This window comes from Microcaecilia unicolor, chromosome 3 (assembly GCF_901765095.1).
Source record: "Microcaecilia unicolor chromosome 3, aMicUni1.1, whole genome shotgun sequence".
Lineage (NCBI taxonomy): Eukaryota > Metazoa > Chordata > Amphibia > Gymnophiona > Siphonopidae > Microcaecilia > Microcaecilia unicolor.
Genome location: NC_044033.1, coordinates 303,643,689 through 303,665,484, shown reverse-complemented (window position 1 = coordinate 303,665,484; position 21,796 = coordinate 303,643,689). Strand labels below are relative to the sequence as shown.

General features: G+C 45.3%; 1 protein-coding gene across 3 annotated transcripts in view; it reads right to left on the bottom strand.

Moving 5' to 3' along the window:
• Window positions 1-21,796, bottom strand: part of DIP2B (disco interacting protein 2 homolog B) — a 596,277-nt gene that overhangs the window by 41,043 nt on the left and 533,438 nt on the right. For all 3 annotated transcript variants that reach the window (XM_030198260.1, XM_030198261.1, XM_030198262.1), the window contains one exon: window positions 17,613-17,781. In XM_030198260.1, coding sequence (XP_030054120.1) covers window positions 17,613-17,781 — 169 coding nt within the window. The remainder of the gene's footprint in view (window positions 1-17,612; window positions 17,782-21,796) is intronic.

Here is a 21,796-nt window from a genome sequence, read left to right as displayed (position 1 = left end):
CCTAGTCAGACAGTGTGATGGTGACAGAGAAAGTTGTCTGTGTTCTGCAGTCGTTGGGTTGGGTGATCAATTTCAAGAAGAGCAGACTAAATCCATCACAGACGCTGGAGTTTCTGGAATTCGACACAGCACAGGAGAGGATCTTCCTCATGGAGCACAGGAGGTTAAATCTCATTCAACAGATAAGAACATAAGAATAGCCATACTGGGGCAGACCAACAGTCCATCTAGCCCAGTATCCTGCTTCCAACAGTGGCCAATCCAGGTTACATGTACCTGGCAGAAGCCCTATTAGTAGCAACATTCTGTGCTAGAGTGGCTTCCCCATGTCCATCTCAATAACAGACTGTGGACTTTTCCTCCAGGGACTTGTCCACTCCTTTTTAAACACAGATACACTAACCGCTTTTACCACATCCTCCAGCTGTGTCCCCCATCTCAGTCAAAGCAGGCCCAGGGTCTGGGGTCAGTGACAGCAGCGATGGAAGTGCTGCCATGGGTATGGGCTCATATGTATCCATCATAGGAATCTCTTCTCAACCGCTGTTCTCCATTGTTACAAGTACCACCTTCATCTTCCTTGGAAGCTGGTTGCCAGATGAAGTATTCAGAGGTAGTTGTCGCCCAGGAATTTGACCGTCGGAGCTCCTTTTCCGATAACACAATGGGAGTTGGTGGCAATAGACACCAGCAAATCAGGTTGAGGAGCTCATTACAAGGGGTGATATGATACAAACGTTCAAATATTTGAAAGGTATTAATCCGCAAACGAATCTTTTCCGGAGATGGGAAGGCGGCAGAACAAGAGGACATGAAATGAGATTGAAGGGGGGCAGACTCAGGAAAGATGTCAGGAAGTATTTTTTTACAGAGAGGGTGGTGGACGCTTGGAATGCCCTCCCGCGGGAGGTGGTGGAGATGAAAACGGTAACGGAATTCAAACACGCGTGGGATATGCACAAAGGAATCCTGTGCAGAAGGAATGGATCCTCAGAAGCTTAGCTGAAATTGGGTGGTGGAGCAGGTGGGGGGAAGAGGGGTTGGTGGTTGGGAGGCTAGGATAGTTGAGGGCAGACTTATACGGTCTGTACCAGAGCCGGTGATGGGAGGAGGGACTGGTGGTTGGGAGGCAGGAAATACTGCTGGGCAGACTTATACGGTCTGGGCCCTGAAAAAGACAGGTACAAATTCAAGGTAAGGTATACACATATGAGTTTATCTTGGGCAGACTGGATGGACCATGCAGGTCTTTTTCTGCCGTCATCTACTATGTTACTATGTAAGTTGTTGGCTCTCGTCTCTGGGAGATAGGCACGAGCCGTCCGAGAATCCAGCCCAGCTCCTATGAATTCGAGTCTCTGTATTGGGAGAAGATGGGAGTTTGGATAATTTATCACAAACCCCAGTAGCTCCAGGAGGCGAATAGTCTTCTGCATGGACTGTAGAGCTCCTGCCTCGGATGTGTTTTTCACCAGCCAATCGTCGAGATAGGGGAATACGTGCACTCCCAGCCTGCGAAGCGCCGCTGCTACTACAGCCAAGCACTTTGTGAACACTCTGGACACAGAGGCGAGCCCAAAGGGTAGCACACAGTACTGGAAGTGAAGTGTGCCCAGCTGAAATCGCAGATACTGTCTGTGAGCTGGCAGTATCGGGATGTGCGTGTAGGCGTCCTTCAAGTCCAGAGAGCATAGCCAGTCGTTTTCCTGAATCATGGGAAGAAGGGTGACCAGGGAAAGCATCCTGAACTTTTCCTTGACCAGATATTTGTTCAGGGCCCTTAGGTCTAGGATGGGACGCATCCCCCCTGTTTTCTTTTCCACAAGGAAGTACCTGGAATAGAATCCCAGCCCTTCTTGCCCGAATGGCACGGGCTCGACCGCATTGGCGCTGAGAAGGGCGGAGAGTTCCTCTGCAAGTACCTGCTTGTGCTGGAAGCTGTAAGACTGAGCTCCCGGTGGGCAATTTGGAGGTTTGGAGGCCAAATTGAGGGTGTATCCTTGCCAGACTATTTGAAGAACCCAACGGTCGGAGGTTATCAGAGGCCACCTTTGGTGAAAAACTTTCAACCTCCCCCCGACCAGCAGGTCGCCCGGCACTGACACGTTGATGTCGGCTATGCTCTGCTGGAGCCAGTCAAAAGCTCGCCCCCTGCTTTTGCTGGGGAGCCGTGGGGCCTTGCTGAGGCGCACGCTGCTGACGAGAGCGAGTGCGCTGGGGCTTAGCCTGGGCCGCAGGCTGTCGAGAAGGAGGATTGTACCTACGCTTACCAGAAGAGTAGGGAACAGTCTTCCTTCCCCCATAAAAACGTCTACCTGTGGAGGTAGAAGCTGAAGGCTGCCGGCGGGAGAACTTGTCGAAAGCGGTATCCCGCTGGTGGAGCTGCTCTACCACCTGTTCGACTTTCTCTCCAAAAATATTGTCCGCTCGGCAAGGCGAGTCCGCAATCCGCTGCTGGATCCTATTCTCCAGGTCGGAGGCACGCAGCCATGAGAGTCTGAGCATCACCACACCTTGAGCAGCGGCCCTGGACGCAACATCAAAGGTATCATATACCCCTCTGGCCAGGAATTTTCTGCACGCCTTCAGCTGCCTGACCACCTCCTGAAATGGCTTGGCTTGCTCAGGAGGGAGCTTGTCCACCAAGCCCGCCAACTGCCGCACATTGTTCCGCATGTGTATGCTCGTGTAGAGCTGGTAAGACTGGATTTTGGCCACAAGCATAGAAGAATGGTAGGCCTTCCTCCCAAAGGAGTCTAAGGTTCTAGAGTCCTTGCCCGGGGGCGCTGAAGCATGCTCCCTAGAACTCTTAGCCTTCTTTAGGGCCAGATCCACAACACCAGAGTCGTGAGGCAACCGAGTGCGCATCAGCTCTGGGTCCCCATGGATCCAGTACTGAGACTCGATCTTCTTGGGAATGTGGGGATTACTTAGAGGCTTGGTCCAGTTCACCAGCAATGTCTTTTTGAGGACATGATGCATGGGTACTGTGGACGCTTCCTTAGGTGGAGAAGGATAGTCCAGGAGCTCAAACATTTCAGCCCTGGGCTCGTCCTCCACAACCACCGGGAAGGGGATGGCCGTAGACATCTCCCGGACAAAGGCCGCAAAAGACAGACTCTCGGGAGGAGAAAGCTGCCTTTCAGGGGAGGGAGTGGGATCAGAAGGAAGGCCATCAGACTCCTCGTCAGAGAAATATCTGATGTCCTCCTCCCACGAGGCCTCACCATCGGTATCAGACACAAGTTCATGAATCTGTGTCTGAAGCCGTGCCCGGCTCAACTCCGTGGAAACACGGCCACGGTGTGAGCGTCGAGAGGTAGACTCCCTCGCCAGCACCGGCGAAGCTCCCTCCGCAGACGTCGTCGGGGAGCCTTCCTGGGAGGCGGCCGGTCGGTAAAGCAAGCGGCACCGATGTCTGAGACCTCACCCCGGGCAAGGGGCCAGCCGGCGCCTCACTCGACGGTACCGGTGGCGCAAGCACCCCCGGTACCGGAGGGGAAGGGCGCAACAGCTCTCCCAGGATCTCTGGAAGAACGGCCCGGAGACTCTCGTGCAGGGCGGCTGTGGAGAAAAACATAGAAGCCGATGCAGGCGTCGAGGTCAGAGTCTGTTCCGGGCGTGGAGGCTGTTCCGGGCTGTCCAAGGTGGAGCGCATCGACACCTCCTGAACAGAGGGTGAGCGGTCCTCTCGGTGCCGATGCCTACTGGGTGCCGACTCCCTCGGCGACCCAGAGCTCTCGGTACCGATGCGGGAAGGAGACCGGTGTCGATGCTTCTTTGACTTTTTCAAACGAAGCATGTCACCGGAACTTCCCGGTACCGACGAGGAGGACGTAGAATCCAACCGTCGCTTCCTTGGGGCCGAGGCCGAAGAAGGTCGGTCTCGGGGGGGCTGTACCGCAGGAGCCCTCAGGGTAGGGGGAGACCCACCCGAAGGCTCACCGTCACCAGCAGGGGAATGGACAGCCCTCACCTGCACTCCGGTCGAAGCACCACCGTCCGACGACATCAGCAGTAGTGGAGGTCCCGGTACCACCGACGCAGCCTTCCGATGTCTCGGTACCGACGATGCAGAGGGTCGATGCCTTGATGCAGTCGATGCCGAGGTCGGAGATCTTGACGCTGTCGACGACGATGCACTCGATACCCCCGGTGCTGTTGCCGACAAAGAGCCCGAGAACAACACGTTCCACTGGGCCAATCTCGCTACCTGAGTCCTTTTCTGTAAAAGGGCGCAAAGACTACAGGCCTGCGGGCGGTGCCCAGCCCCCAGACACTGAAGACACGACGCGTGCCTATCAGTGAGCGAGATTACCCGGGCGCACTGGGTGCACTTCTTGAAGCCGCTGGGAGACTTCGATGACATGGGCGGAAAAATCACGCCGGCGAAATCAAAACTCGTAATTGCGGTAAAGGCACCAATCGAAAATAAAAGTAAACTTAACGGGGCAAAAAAATGAAAATACGGGAAGGGGAAAAAGACCGAAAAGGTCTTTCTCCAAAATCCTTTTTTTTTTTTTTTTTAAGCAAAAAGCTGAAAGATGCGCGAGGGTCAACTTAAGGGGCGCGAACGGCGCAAACACGACCGTCCCGAGCGCGGACAAAAGAAGACTGACGAACACGAGCCGGTTCGGGCAGGAAGATGGCCACGCATGCGCGGTGCGCATCGGCGCGCGAGGACTAGCAAAGGCCTTTGCTAGTAAAGTGTTCCGATTGGAGGGGCTGCCGTGGACGTCACCCATCAGTGAGAACAAGCAGCCTGCTTGTCCTCGGAGAAACATACTTGCAAAAAGTGGGCAAAATAATTACTGTTGAAAAGGTAGATGCAGGCAGTTCAGGGGTGCATACAGCTGTAGTGGCAAGTATGCTCAATAACAAGTCTCATGTTACCATCCATGTGCTAGTGGCCTCAGCATTTATAATGGCTCTGACCAAGGACAGGTTGCCAGATGCTCTGAAGGCTTCATCCACGGTTGCGGATAAATCACATGAGCTTGGGTTATCCAGAGAGGCGTTGAGTATAGTGAAACAAGACAGATAACCTTATAGAGGGAAAACTAATTTTTGAAGTAAAAAAATCATACTCTCCACCAGCAGCATCTACTAAAATTTGAAAAAAAAAAAAAAAAAAAAGTATGACTTGCTAGAACACAAATGCTTAATGACCATTGAGAGCAAGATGCACAATACTGAAGCAATGGCAGTCCATTTCAAATTTGTGCAGGAGTCAGGCTTGAACAGGTTGATTTCCATGGAAAGGCATGAACAGGCTGCCAATGTAAGTAATAGTGACACCTTCCCAAATATGGGGGATCTGTGGAAACAATATTGAAATGTACAGAAGGAGAAAGATGACCTCTTGAGAGAAAAGTATTCAATGGAACTCAAAATTAGTTCCCTTCATCGGGAAATTGATAATTAAAAGGCAGGTTAGTATTAACAGTTAGAGAACAGAGACTGATCAGGTCCTTAGAGGGTGAACATCTGAGTGCTGAAGAACCGACAAGTCAATTCAACTCAGAACTCTGCAGGAAGCCAGTCATGGACCATGGATGTCTATGCAGCATCAGATGTCTGATGTAAAAGGCTAATGCTCCAGTTTACAAATGAGCTCAACAAAATACTAAATCCCAAAAATGACCATAGGTAAACCGGTTTCCAATATATATAAGGTTATCAATAGAAATCAAACAAACACTTCGCTTATATAACAAATTTAAATTACATAACACACACACCATTATAGGTTTGAGTGGTTTGTGCGTATATATATATATATATATACAGTGGGGGAAATAAGTATTTGATCCCTTGCTGATTTTGTAAGTTTGCCCACTGACAAAGACATGAGCAGCCCATAATTGAAGGGTAGGTTATTGGTAACAGTGAGAGATAGCACATCACAAATTAAATCCGGAAAATCACATTGTGGAAAGTATATGAATTTATTTGCATTCTGCAGAGGGAAATAAGTATTTAATCCCTCTGGCAAACAAGACCTAATACTTGGTGGCAAAACCCTTGTTGGCAAGCACAGCAGTCAGATGTCTTCTGTAGTTGATGATGAGGTTTGCACACATGTCAGGAGGAATTTTGGTCCACTCCTCTTTGCAGATCATCTCTAAATCATTAAGAGTTCTGGGCTGTCGCTTGGCAACTCGCAGCTTCAGCTCCCTCCATAAGTTTTCAATGGGATTAAGGTCTGGTGACTGGCTAGGCCACTCCATGACCCTAATGTGCTTCTTCCTGAGCCACTCCTTTGTTGCCTTGGCTGTATGTTTTGGGTCATTGTCGTGCTGGAAGACCCAGCCACGACCCATTTTTAAGGCCCTGGCGGAGGGAAGGAGGTTGTCACTCAGAATTGTACGGTACATGGCCCCATCCATTCTCCCATTGATGCGGTGAAGTAGTCCTGTGCCCTTAGCAGAGAAACACCCCCAAAACATAACATTTCCACCTCCATGCTTGACAGTGGGGACGGTGTTCTTTGGGTCATAGGCAGCATTTCTCTTCCTCCAAACACGGCGAGTTGAGTTCATGCCAAAGAGCTCAATTTTTGTCTCATCTGACCACAGCACCTTCTCCCAATCACTCTCGGCATCATCCAGGTGTTCACTGGCAAACTTCAGACGGGCCGTCACATGTGCCTTCCGGAGCAGGGGGACCTTGCGGGCACTGCAGGATTGCAATCCGTTATGTCGTAATGTGTTACCAATGGTTTTCGTGGTGACAGTGGTCCCAGCTGCCTTGAGATCATTGACAAGTTCCCCCCTTGTAGTTGTAGGCTGATTTCTAACCTTCCTCATGATCAAGGATACCCCACGAGGTGAGATTTTGCGTGGAGCCCCAGATCTTTGTCGATTGACAGTCATTTTGTACTTCTTCCATTTTCTTACTATGGCACCAACAGTTGTCTCCTTCTCGCCCAGCGTCTTACTGATGGTTTTGTAGCCCATTCCAGCCTTGTGCAGGTGTATGATCTTGTCCCTGACATCCTTAGACAGCTCCTTGCTCTTGGCCATTTTGTAGAGGTTAGAGTCTGACTGATTCACTGAGTCTGTGGACAGGTGTCTTTCATACAGGTGACCATTGCCGACAGCTGTCTGTCATGCAGGTAACGAGTTGATTTGGAGCATCTACCTGGTCTGTAGGGGCCAGATCTCTTACTGGTTGGTGGGGGATCAAATACTTATTTCCCTCTGCAGAATGCAAATAAATTCATATACTTTCCACAATGTGATTTTCCGGATTTAATTTGTGATGTGCTATCTCTCACTGTTACCAATAACCTACCCTTCAATTATGGGCTGCTCATGTCTTTGTCAGTGGGCAAACTTACAAAATCAGCAAGGGATCAAATACTTATTTCCCCCACTGTATATATATATATATATATATATATATATATTGTAAGGAGGTTGGAGGGTCTAAGCAGCTCAGGAGGAGGTATGGGGCCAGACTACATTCCCCACAAGGCCCTGAGAGAAGGGATCGGGGTGGTAGGTCCCAAAACCTGGTATGGCCCCCACGTGGAAGGGAGGGGGAAAAGGACTGGAGAGAGCAGCTGCTATGGCAGGCGAGGGCCAGAAGGGGGAGCAGGGATGACAAAGCTCAATACCCTTGTGTTACAAATCAGTACAAGATTCCTTCCACCTGGGAGGGGGAGGAGGTCTCCAACCAACAGCCTAGCAGAGAGGCAGAGTTAATGGAGTATTTGGAGGAAGGAGAGGGTGGAGAGACCAACACACCAGGTTTGGAGGAGCCAGTTGATATGGACTGTAATTGTACTTTGGGGCAGAGTTGCAGGGACTGAAGGCAGTGGGTGGTCACAGGAGTCAATTAGCTGTGTTGTGGGCGGTGTACTGCCATTCTGCCACCACCCAAGCGGAAAGACTTTTAAAACTGAAACCCAGGCTGTTGAACTGGGGGAGAACTTGGATTTAAAGGGAAGTTTTTTCTTGGTGCTTTAGTTTGGAAACTGAATGGGACTTTAACCCCTTGAACTGAGATTTTGTGGAGGAGGGGAAATAAACTGTTTGGCACTAAAAGCTGTGTTGTCTGGAAGGACTTTGTTGGTGGACTGCTAAAGGGAGCCTACCACCCCTGAAGGTTTGCTACTGGGATTACAGATATCACAATATATATATATATATATATATATATATATATATATATATATATATATGTTTGCTTTGCTGTGTTCTCATTCACTCCCTCCGAGATTGCATTTTTTAGACCTAGGTTCGTTATACATATTGGAAACCATTTTACAAATGGACACTGCTAACATGCAGATGAGTCATGATTTGTTGGCAGGGACCACAGAAAGAAAGAAGCAAGAGGTAGAAACATCACAGGGAAGAATGGCTAATGTGAAAGAAATGGTGTCTGAACTGGAAACTCAAAATGCCCAATTAATGAAAGAATTGCACATGGATCCTGGAGGCTCTAAATGGTAAGGAGTGAAAAACAGCAAGACAGTCGGTCTACTACATCCAATGAGGAAGACAGAAAAGAGAAGCAGACCCTGTGATATTTAAAGGCTCTCAGGAATTCAAGCACACATGCCCGACATGGCCATGTTTCACCAAAAACCTGCTGCGTCAGAGGCAGAGTTACTGGAAGATTAAACATAACAACAAATATATTTAAAATAATGAATTATAACCGAGAGGATCACATTCAAATTTTAAAGCAAATTAAAACTTATGTGATCAAAACTTAGTATATCCATATAATAAAGTTAAAACAAATACAATTAGGATTGATACCAAATTTAGATACAATCATAGCAAATTTAAAAGGGGAATGGCTTATTCAGCTGGTGTAAAACCTCAAACCACCACAACTGATCCAACAGATAAAAGGCCAGAAAGAACTGGATTACAAAGATAAAAATGAGAACCATCAATAGCTAGGAAACACACTCAAAGCTCAAAAAGAAGCAATAAAAGACGTCCAATTACATGCTCCTTCTCCTGGGTGCATTTGTACAAATGATAAACAAGCATGCTATGACAGCCTAACATATACACTGGACATGTCACACATGAATGAGTCCCAGGAGTTTAAAAAACGATTAAAATATATTTCTCAATAAATATAGCTAAGCTAAAAATTGTAATATCCAGGCTTCACAAAGGTTAAAATTGCTGCTCCTAAAAAGCCTGTGGTGCTACTGCAATGGCTGTGTTGACATCAGTTAAAACAAATCTCGGTATCCAATCACAAAGTGCCTAAAAAACATCTTGAGATGTTTGTCATTAACTAATATCGTTCCCAAAAAATTCTCAAATTAGCTTAAAAAGATTAAACGTGGTGGAACGTATTGCAATCAATTCTATGCATTCCACTGACATCATCAAATGCGTTCCAACCATGGAAGAATGTTCAAAGATCCATAAAAAAATGTTAGGAACATCTTTAATACATCTAAAAACGATGGTCACGTGACACTATGAGCTAGGCAGGACATTTGCTATTTAGCTCTGAGGCCCTAGCCCTAGATCAATATTACAGAGACTGGACCCGTCTTAAACGGCTGCTTTACCACTGATAACACTTCTAAAGTGCCTATGGACAAATACTTACAAAAATCGCCGATTATAATGGCACAAAGGTCAGTAAAAAAGGAAAAAACAAAAACCGGAAATGCAGAAGGGAAAATGGCGGACGGCCCGCCCGAAACTCCGCCATCGATAAGTTTTAATGACCAGCAGCTTACTCAACTGACGGCGGCGATCGCGAGGGACCCGAAATGGGCAGCACTTAACGAGAAGATCGATGGTTACCAGTTGATTCTGGACGGATTGGGAATCCACACCAGCGATTTAGAAACGAGAGTGTCTGCATTCGAAGACGACACCCGGGACTTTGGTCCAGACCTGCGAGGCCTACAGCAGCAGCTGAAGGAGCAACAAGAGAGGCTGGAGGACTTGGAAAGCCGTTCCCGGCGGAACTATGTCCGCATAGTGGGCCTCCCAGAACAGCTCTCAGAACGCAACTTACATACCTGGCTAGAAAGATAGCTGGCAACCGAATTAGCCCTCACAGACTCCTGCGGTTACCTAATAATAGAACATGTGCATCGCGTGGGACGGCGCACAGAGGAAAACACAAGGCCGCGGGTAATAGTGGCGAAGATCTTAAATTACCAACATAAAATGGAAATATTACAGGGGTTCAAGCTCTGCAGAGACTCCTTGAAATATGGAGGTAAATCTATTTTGATTTTTCCAGACTACACGCAAAGAGTCCAGGAACAGCGCAGGAAATTCCACCCACTCTGCACCCAACTTGCAACAAGAAAAATAAAATTCACGCTACAATACCCAGCGAAGCTACGCCTTTGTATTAACGAGCGGTGGCACCCCTACAATACAGTGGATGAAGCGCGAGCAGTACTAACAGAACAGCATCTATTAGACGGGATATGAAAGAAAGACTGAGTGGTAACTAAATATGTTTGAGTAGAATTTTGATTTGTTGTTTGAAGTGTAACTAAGGTCACACTGAATGTAAGGTATAGAGATCTGGGGTAGGGGCCTCGAAGCACCCACACATGTTACTCTTAATCTCGCAGGCTTAATAGTCTGTGCAGATGATCTGGGGTAATTCCATTGGGAAGGGAAGGGAGGAAGAGGGGGGTTGGGAGGGACAGAAAGGGAGGGGAGAGACTCCATACAGCATCTCAGATGTGCCAGTTGAGCTGGGCCCGCTACACACTGATATAGGGAAGGTCCAAACACGACTTGTTATTACTAAAGAAATACTACACCTGAAAGCTATGAGGCATCCCATCATTAAGCTAATGGAGAAATGTGATACACTTCGAATAACAGACCAAGGTACTCTCCTAAGGCCTAAGTTATGCCCGCACGAATTGTAACGTGGAACGTAGGGGGCATTACGTCCCCGGTAAAATGGGCCAAGATACTGACGGCCCTACGTAGACATGGTGCAGACATTGCGTGTCTACAGGAGACACGTCTTTCTGACCTTGAGCACAGTAAATTATAGAGAACATGGGTGGGCGAAGTGCTGGCCAGCCCCTCTCAGGGACGGAAGGGAGGGGTGGCCATACTATTCAGGAAAGGGCTGTCATACAAAGCAGAGGTCACGGCCAAGGATGCACATGGGCATTTTCTGTTAGTAAAGATCTGGCTGCAGGGATTGGAGTTCAATTTATTGGTAATATATGGACCTAACAATCAGGACCCCAAATTCTATCAGTCGATACTTAAGCTCTGCCACCAACAAGAAGGGGTACCACTGTTGCTAGTGGGGGACCTTAATTTGATCAAAGATAGCGAGCTAGACAGTACAAACCCCGCCTCTATGCACTTGGCGGGCCTTACACCCGACAGAGAAAGATTTTACTCACCAGTCTCGAGCTCATGGGACACAAGCAAGACTATATTGATTACTAGAGACTGGTTTCACAGAATACAGAGAGCGGTAATCGGCCCGGAGGAAATTTCGGACCACACTCCAGTGTGGGTCGACATTGAGACTGACATAGATAAGTGGGGAGGGCCGGGATGGAGGTTTCCGGCTTATCTTTACACAGATTTAGCCTTCCGGAATTTTCTCATGGAAAAGTGGGCAGAATTTAAGACAAACAACGCAAAACATGAAGCCCAGTCCCAGCTATTCTGGTCTACCTCGAAGGCAGTACTGAGAGGGCATATAATTGCCTATGTTTCCTTAAAGAAAAAACGGGCAGCGATTAAGATACTACACTTAGAACGCGATTTAATCCAAGCTAAACGGGCATACACTCGCAACCCCTCTGCAAAGACATTAGAAAATCTGAAAACAATCCAAATATCACTTAACACACTCTTACATGAGAAAGAGACGCATTCCTTGGTATACAGGAAATATAAATTGAGTAGATATGGTAATAAACTAGGATGGATGTTGGCCAGAGTCATAAAGACATGGGGAGGCCCTAGAGTAATAGACTCTCTAAGAGATGACACAGGGCAGATAACAAATAAACCCACCGGTATTGCAGATTTTGCAAACCTATTTTGCCACCTTATACAAGCGAGAGCCCCTAGGCACCACACAAGAAATCCAGGACTATCTAAGGAAGGCCATACTTCCGGAATTGACTGTAGCAGAGAAGGAAATACTGAACGGTCCACTAACTATGAAAGAAATACAATCTGCTATAAAGAAGTTGAGACTCCACTCTGCCCCAGGGCCTGATGGTTTCTCCGGAGAGTATTATAAGTTAATGCCCCCGGAAGCAAGAGGGGTGCTGCTATTTTATTTTGAAGATGTCATAGAAACAGGTGCGTTCCCCCTCTATGCAAATACATCGACAATCACATTAATACCGAAACCGGGAAAACCTAAAGAGATGCCCGAATCCTACAGGACAATTTCTTTATTAAACGTTGATACTAAAATGATAGCAAAAATCTTGACGGACCGGCTAGCACCAATTTTGCCCAGGTTGATAGGACCTGACCAGGCCGGGTTCGTCAAAAACAGACACGCGACACTGAATGTTAGGAAAGCCTTAATAGCCATGGCACGCTGTCAGGAGGTGAAAGACCCTGGTATGATATTAAGCTTAGATGCTGAAAAGGCCTTTGACAGGGTCAGCTGGGCCTTTCTTTTTCAGACCCTGAAGCATATGGGATTGGACGGTTGGTTTTTGCACGCTGTCACTGCATTATACAACCAGCCAAGAGCTGCTATTTTGGTGAACGGGGTCCTTACACCAGAATTCGGCATACAGCGTGGCACGAGACAAGGGTGCCCCCTTTCTCCGCTGCTGTTTGTACTCTCTTTAGAACCTTTCTTACGCCAATTACAGCAAGTGGCGGTAGTGCAGGGGGTGCGAGTGGCGGGGCACCATTTAAAAATATTAGCCTATGCAGACGACATCTTAGTGATAGTGGCCAATATCCACCGCTCGCTGGGACCCCTGCTAGAACTCATTGAGGCATACAAGCATGTGGCCGGGTTTCTACTGAATCACAGTAAATCATGGGCCCTCTCACTGGCGGCAGAGGGAAATCTACAGAGCTTGAACAGACTCCCATTTAAGCTAGCTGATGGAAGCGTAAAATATTTGGGGGTGCTACTGCCCGCAAATTTAACACACCTATACACTCAGAATGTATCTCAGTTGCTACAGAGTACACAACAGCACCTGCATGGGTGGGAGTCTCTCCCCTTAAATCTACTAGGTAGGATAGCGTTGTATAATATGTTTATAGTTCCAAAGTGGTTATACAGTTTCCAAGTGTTGCCATTAGTCTTGAGACAGAGAGAAGCTTGAAAAAAATGCTACGATGCTTCCTCTGGAAAGGAAAAGGAGCACGATTTTCATTGAGGATGCTGTGCACTCCAGTAGAGTACGGAGGGCTGGGACTAATTAATATGAAAAGTATAACAACTGCTTTTGGAATGAGACACATCAATGATTGGTTCTGAGCCAGGTCCGATTACTCCAATACAGAGTTAGAAATGCAGATCCTCTCACAGACTCACTTTAGTAATTATCTGCATTCGTCTGGTGGGAGAATTCCAGATGTTCTGAAGGTTACGGGTATCATGACCTCTGCAAAAGCAACATGGAAATGGATATGCAGATTGCACCAGTTTTCTTCTAAAGTGACCCCTTTCCTGTCTGTCGCTGGGAACCCGCGGTTTCCCCCGGGTTGTATCTATCCAGCTTTTGAACGTTGGAAAAAGAAAGGGATAGTATATCTCTTACATGTTCTGACCCTTGAAGGAGGGCTCAAGTCCTTTTCAGAGTTACAAAGAGAATATTCTATTCCGCAGGCTGACTACTTCCACTATATTCAACTACAACATTTTATCCGTACTTTACCGTGGACTGATCTGACGGAAGATGTTCAGGTGGAATTATCTAATGCCTACACTTTGGAAGCGCAAACAAAAGTCCCACTGACATTTTATCACCGTCATATAAAGGATGAGCTCCCTGAGGTGAGATTTGACCAGCTGGCGCTAGTTTGGGGACAAGAACTTGTGTCGGAAATAATCTCAGAGCAACTGAAAAAACACACCTTGCCAATCTGTAAGTACTCTAAATATTCAGTACACTGGGAATTACAGTATAAAATCGCGCAGCGGGCCTACGTACCTCCTCGGAGAGCATTCCATAAGGGGGTGTCCCCGTGGGGATTGTGCCCTAAGTGTGGTGAAGAGGGAGCCACATTGGGGCACATGCTTTGGACATGTAAGCAAATCCGAAATTTTTGGACTGCATTGATTATGCAGGTTTCAGGACTGTGGAAGACGAAGTGGCAGGTAGATGCCCGACTTTTGTTTGGATATTTCTTACTATCATCTAAACCCCCAAAGGGCATGAGGGCTTTTATGCGGCACACTGTTGTTGTGGCTAAGCAGTGCATCCTTGCGGAGTGGATAACTAACAAACAACCCACTATACAACAATGGAGGCTGCGAATTATTGGCTTAATGAGACTGGAGAGAATGGACATACAAACATTTGCATCAATAAAAGGAGAGAACTGGCAGAACTGTTGGACCCCACTTCTGAATACACTAACCCCAGCAGCGTGCAGCCGACTGGTGAATAGTTGATGTATGAACTTCATGTCGAACTGGCATATTTCTCTCTCTCTGACTGTTTGTAGTTGTAATAGGATAATTTTAGGACGGGGGGGTTAGGGAGGTAAGAGGGTAGGAAGGAGGGGGGATTGGTAAGAAAGGGCGAGGTGAAATGAAAACTCATGTTAATATAAATATGTTTTGTATTAGATAATATGATATATATGTTTTAAGGTTGCCATATGTACACATGTACCTAATAAAAATGATTGAAACATAATACATCTAAAAACTGGCTGGAATACCTAAAATCATTATCAAATAATAAAGTATGGCGTCTGTGTGGTCATAATTACATAAAATATAGATGCTAAAAACCCGATGAAAAAAAAAACAAAAACAGGCAAGCCATCCCTCAGAGAGGATATCTGTGCATACATATCTCAGTAAAAGCACAGAATAAAACAAGAATCCAGGCAAATCATCATTAAAAAGCAAAAATATAGGGAATCAAAGTCTAAAAACCATCACAAAATAATTAAAAATTAAAATCCTATAAGTGTATTGCATAAGAAAACAATATACAAATGATGTCATAAATAACCATAAAAACACAGAAAAATCTATTTCTTGATTAAGTCCGTAAGGCATCTTTGTTAAATCTATAAATGAACCTTTGCTCCATCTATAAAAGCAGTCTGTTCAGATCATCCCTCTTCCACGAGGGACGAGACATACTAAGGACAAACAAACTATACTCCTCAAAAACATGGTTCTTGTCTAATGAATGCTGCACAAATGGCTTTTCCATCACAGATCTTTTGATTGCACTTTTGTGATCCAGAATATGTCTGTTTAATGGTTGGATGGCCTTTCTTACGTGCAGCAATCCAAATGGGCACATTGCAATATATATGACACCAGAGCTCTTGCAGTTGGTAAAATATTTGAGTGCATATTTTTTTTCTGTGGTTGGATGTATAAATGTCTTGATGTTAACATTAACTTTGCACACAGAATATATACACCACACATGTGGTGTCTGCAGGTCTCTGAGTGAGCAGTTGTCCTGATCTAGGGAGAGCAGATCCCTTGATAAATGTGCAAATGGTAATGCACATACAACTATCATTTGGTTTTCTGGTCTGGCTGAAGTAGTTCGTCTGTTAGCTTCAGAGGCCCTAGTGTACCCTTTGGCAATGACTTCAATGGGGTGCGTCCTTTAGACTGAAAGCAGTGAGTCATTTCTTTTGCCTGACTTTTGAATAAAGAGTTTTTAGAGCAAAGTTTCTTGCTTCTTAAAAATTGACTGAATGATACGTTCATCTTTAGAGTCTGATTATAAGAGTTTCTGAAATCCAAACATTTATTGATGTCTGGGGCCCAAGACAGCGTTAAGAGCTACTGTGTTAGGGCTTGACTAGGAGACAGCCGTTAAGAGTATTTTCTGTGACTATACTGAGTGAGAGGAAGAGACTAGACTATTACTATCCCTTTGTGTACATAAAGTATTTTGACTTTTACCTGCAATCTGTGAGTGCGCCACATATGTGTAAGGTCCTGCAGACAGTTCCTAGCCACACTGCTACAAACACCAAGGATTGGAAACCAGGCATCAGCTCAGTACAAAATACCTTGTCACTGGAAGCTGACACCCCTCCTTCCCATCTACAGAAAGGCACGATGGCCACTCCAGAGGCTCCTGTTGTCAACACGAATCAGCAAACTAAGAGCAAACGTAGGCCTTTCAGGAAGAATTGGAAAGGACAAAAAGGTTACAAGAGAAACACAGAAATGGAAGGTGTAAGGGCAGCGAAGACCACGGTGGCTGCTTCTCAATGAAACAAAGATAATGAATGGCAGATCCTAGATGCTGTCTCAAAATCAGGCCAAAGTTACTGGATGAAGGTGTCAGATGCCCTGGGACCAGAGCAGGTCCTGGGCTTAATAACAATCAGCTAGAACAAACGGATACAACTCCTGCAGTAGAAAAAAGCAACTGACTTCCCACTGCGTCTTTCCTATGCTTCAGTGTTCAAAGCTGTTTTCTCAGTTCCTGGCTCTGTTCTTGGATCAAAAATACAAACAGGCTGATGGCCTCTTCAATACGGCCTTAGCACCAACTAAGTGTGGCTTTCTTTGGTCTATGCCTCAAACCTTAATTAAGCACTAGTTTTATTGAGCTAGAGTTTTGCTTCTTGGCCAAACTGATACGGAATCTGATCTCACGGACCTCAGACAGACATCCTTGCAAAGATATTACGATGGTCACTGATGAACATCTTCTGTTTACATCTGAGCTAGAAACTGAAGCTCCTGCCCTGCTTCTTTAATATGGAGTGAAAATAGACACAGTGAAACCAAGCAAAGAGCAAATAAGTCAGACTGAAGAAATCTTGAAAGCAGCCAAAATGGACTACTAGGTGCCTGAAAAAGAAAAAAATTAGTATAGTGCAGATGGTAAGAAAACTTAATTGCCAAAAAAAGAAACCTTAAAATAAAAACATTTATAGCTGCTTAAAGAGTACAGAAAAATGCAAAGAAGCAGAGCTGCTGAAACCTGCACATCTTCCATCTTTGGTGTACAATAACCAAGGTAAGCAGCAGGCTGTGGCAGCACAGGAACTTCTGTACGTGCTGTGAACACCTTTATACTTTCTTAAAAGCATTGGAATAGGTGTCCCTTCAGCACCCACATAGTTACATTACCCTCTTGTGGGACTATGATGAACTGGTCATCTGCAAAGAATATAAAATCAATTTGTAAGGTGCTCCAGGATTTTCAGATACAAAAGTTTCATGCCCATACAACAGTTTCCAGTGCCTTTCCCATGCTGTAAGCAATGAACACAAAGCTATACTCTGCAAATGGTGCAGCTCCCTCATCAGTGCACGTGGAGGTGCCAGCTTGCCTGCTGACTTTGTACAGATTAGAAATATGTTGCTGTTTGAAGCGCATATCTTACATAGCCAATGGGTAGTACACCCTGAAGAAGTCTGTGCATGCAAAACAGATTCAAGCTTTCCAAACTCATTTCTATTCTTACCTTCAAGACCTCAATTTGATTCCCAAGTCCCTTTGAACACATCTCCATTACTGAATAGGAACAGAAGGTATCTCTTATTTTGTACTGACTGACTGTAGAGAGCCAGAGGAAGAGGTTGGATTCCAACTCCATAGGAGGGATTAAGATTGACTGGTGTCCAGAATATACACTGCCACAAAAAAAGAATAGCAACTAAGTGACACTATATGGTCTTTCAATTCCTTACTAGGTTTTATTTCCTCTTCATTTCAAATATTTTTGAATTAAACAAGCAAGACATTAAATCATCCATGTTACAGTAATTAATGTATTAAAATAGATCATTGAAAAATTATGTCTTACCTGATAATTTTCTTTTCTTTAGTCCCAACGGATCAGTACAGAACTTGTGGGCAGTGTCCATCAATCAGCAGATGAAGACAAAGAAAGTAATTCTTCATGATTCACCCCTAAAGGGCAGTGTGCAGCTCTGGAACACTCAGTATTTCGAATGACAAAGCAATGGAGCTCATATATAGGGTTCAGAGCATAAGCCCTAATCAAGAAATACTGAAACTGAAGAGATGTCATCAATATCAATTGACAGACAATGAATGGAAGCTGAAACCAGTATGGCCCACAAACTTGGCATAGTGTAACTGAAACCATGCAGAGAACATCCTCCAAAGTAGTAGCTACTGAAGCCTACCAAAAGGCTTAAATAAGGCTCCTTCAGAATGAGGTCCTGAGAAGACTGATTCCTTGATAGCCTGTGGAGGATTACTTCTCTTCTTCACTTTGATAGAAAAGGCTTGATGAAGTTGTGCATCCCTCTTACAAACTCTCTAGGAGTAGCTGCCTAATAGTTAGCACCATTGGCTGAGAACCTGGGGGGCCAGGTTCAGTTACCACTGTGGCTCTATGTGACCATGGGCAAAAATCACAAGCCTCCACTGCCCCAGGTACAAAAACTTAGATTGTGAGACCACTAACAGCAGAGAATGTATCTGGATACAATAAACAAATTGCTTTGGCTGTACCACAGAAAGGTGGTATATCAAACCCATGACCCTTTAGGCTTTAGGGAAGGATGCACACTTTCCAATAAAAAGGCTCAATGCAATAACAAAACAAAATACGGAGTCTGTGATGTTAGCACTGCCGAATCTCAGATGATAAATGAAGGGACATCTGGGTTTGTGATGTGAAGTCTAGGTGAGCCTAAGAAATTAAGCCCATCCGAGCCTTAGAAGAAGCAGGAGAAAGACCTAAAGAACAATCGTGATGGAAAATAAACTTAAGTATAGTTGTCGTGAGGTACAGTGCAGCTAAGACTGCAAGAATAACCCCAGGTAAGGCTGTGAGGTTAGGTACAATTGAGTTGGTAAGCATAAGTGTAGCTGAGCCTAAAGGCTGAAATTGCGAAACAGCCTGTAAGAAACAAAGCTATAACACTACAATACACCAGAAGCACGAACCTGCATCAGGGATAAGGTTTGCATGGTATGTCCTCGAGGGCAAACCGGTGAGAGGTGATCAGAATAGCTAATAGAAAATTGTCATCTCTCCTTTACAACACAGAAACTAAAAACAGTAGGTCTGACTGAAGTGGGATAGTCCTTTGATAACAGCCCTGAGGATGGGAAACTCTCAAAACTTGAAGAGCCTTCAAGTAATTCAGGAATATGGTGAAGTTCTGCATAAGAAAAACTAAAGGAAATACCCTGTTAATTAACTAAAAACTCCCCTGAATGGAGTGACTGGGACTGATCCCTAAATAAACACAAACACAGCAAGAAATAAAATGGAGGCCAACTGTGGGAGAATTTTTTTCTTTACGAAGGGAAAGCAGTACAATAGGAACCCCCCCCCCCCCCCCCACACACACACGTCTTGTAATAGTAACCAGGAAACTTAAGAGAGTGAAGCACATATGGTATGGGCTCCAGAGTGTCATTTCTGAACAGCCTAGTTCCTGCCAACAGATAGCTTACGGAATGCCAAACAGCCAAGCTTGACTGCAAAGGCAACACTGTGACCCAACTAATCTTAGTAGCTTCAACTTGCTCCAGAGTTAAGAAGGCATCTAAACTAATACACAAGCATAGATTCAGAACTCCCCATGCCGGTGGTTCGGGCTGCGTGCCTCAGAGCAAGGAAGAAATGACACACAGTTATTCAAAGTCGTTAACTCGCGACAGGATAGTGAAAAATTACAGAAGGACCTTACGAGACTGGGAGACTGGGCGGCTAAATGGCAGATGACGTTTAATATGAGCAAGTGCAAGGTGATGCATGTGGGGAAAAAAGAACCCGAATTATAGCTACGTCATGCAAGGTTCCACGTTAGGAGTTACGGACCAAGAAAGGGATCTGGGTCGTTGTCGATAATACACTGAAACCTTCTGCTCAGTGTGCTGCTGTGGCTACGAAAGAGAAATAGAATGTTGGGTATTATTAGGAAAGGTATGGAAAACAGGTGTGAAGATCTTATAATGCTGTTATATCGCTCCATGGTGCGACCGCACCTTGAGTATTGTGTTCAATTCTGGTCGCTGCATCTCAAGAAAGATATAGTAGAATTGGAAAAGGTGCAGCGAAGGGCGACTAAAATGATAGCGGGGATGGGACGACTTCCCTATGAAGAAAGACTAAGGAGGCTAGGGCTTTTCAGCTTGGAGAAGAGACGGCTGAGGGGAGACATGATAGAGGTATATAAAATAATGAGTGGAGTGGAACAGGTGGATGTGAAGCGTCTGTTCACGCTTTCCAAAAATAGTGGGACTAGGGGGCATGCGATGAAACTACAGTGTAGTAAATTTAAAACAAATCGGAGAAAACATTTCTTCACCCAACGCATAATTACTCTGGAATTCGTTGCCGGAGAACGTGGTGAAGGCGGTTAGCTTGGCAGAGTTTAAAAAGGGGTTAGACGGTTTCCTAAAGAACAAGTCCCTAAACCACTACTAAATGGACTTGGGAAAAATCCACAATTCCAGGAATAACATATATAGAATGTTTGTACGTTTGGGAAGCTCGCCAGGTGCCCTTGGCTTGGATTGGCCGCTGTTGTGGACAGGATGCTGGGCTCGTGTGGCATTACTTATGTACTTATGTAACTGTATCCCCTCAGCAAGAGTATAAGGCAAATTGCATCAAATCAGTAAGCCACTAAACGGAGGCAGAAAGCTGATGCTGCTCTGGCAAAATAAAGCACTTGAAGAAACTTTGTAAATGAGAACAAATCAAATGTAAAAGCGTACAACTCCACAACATGAAGCTTAGAAGTACTTCAGGAATAAAAATCATAAGTGACAGAAATAGTGTCTAAATTTTCTGCAAGAAACCAGAAGCTTAAATTCTTGAGTCTTTCATGTGCTTTTAAGTTAGCCATAGTGACAAAAAAAAAACTGTCCTCCATATGGCCACAGAGGAAAGATTCCCTGTTGGGTTCATAGTCAGCTGCCCATGGGGCTCCAAAGAGGAACTTTGGAAGTCATTCCAGACTGGCAGGAATCAAAGGCACTTATACAGATGCAGCTTTCAATTGGCTGAAAAAGGATCATTAAAGTAAAAAAAATTAAAAAAATAGTTAAAATAAGAAAAATTAGATTTTGTTCACAACATTCTGATTGTCTGTGGCAGAAAAGCACTTTGGGAGGGGGGAGAAGGGAGAAGCTCCAAGACATTTTTTTAAAGCATGGTTTTCATGGCACTCCCAGTTCAATCAAAGCACAGCTGTATAACTAGCTCAGGAAATTATGCCTATTAAAGCACCCCAGCTCAACAGAAGCACAGCTGAAAGACTGGTTCAGGAGCTGCACGATTGGTCGGATGTCTATCCCCTGGATCAGAGAAATACTTAGTATTCCAGAGCTGCACATTATCCTTAAGGGTTTAATCACAAAGAACTACTTTCTTTGTTTTCATCCTCTGGTTAATGGACATAACCTACAAGTTCTGGACTGATTTGCAGGACACTAAGGAAACATGGCTGAACCCATGCTGATTCTGTCCCATTAAACCATGTTTGCCTATGTGTTCTGTAATTTTATTCTTTACAAGTTTCCACTATTTTGCCCGGCACTGAAGTCAGGCTTACCGGTCTATAATTTCCTAGATCACTCCAGAACCCTTTTTAAAAAAACAGCGTTACATTGGCCACAATCCAATCTTCAGGTACTATGTACGATTTTAATAGGTTA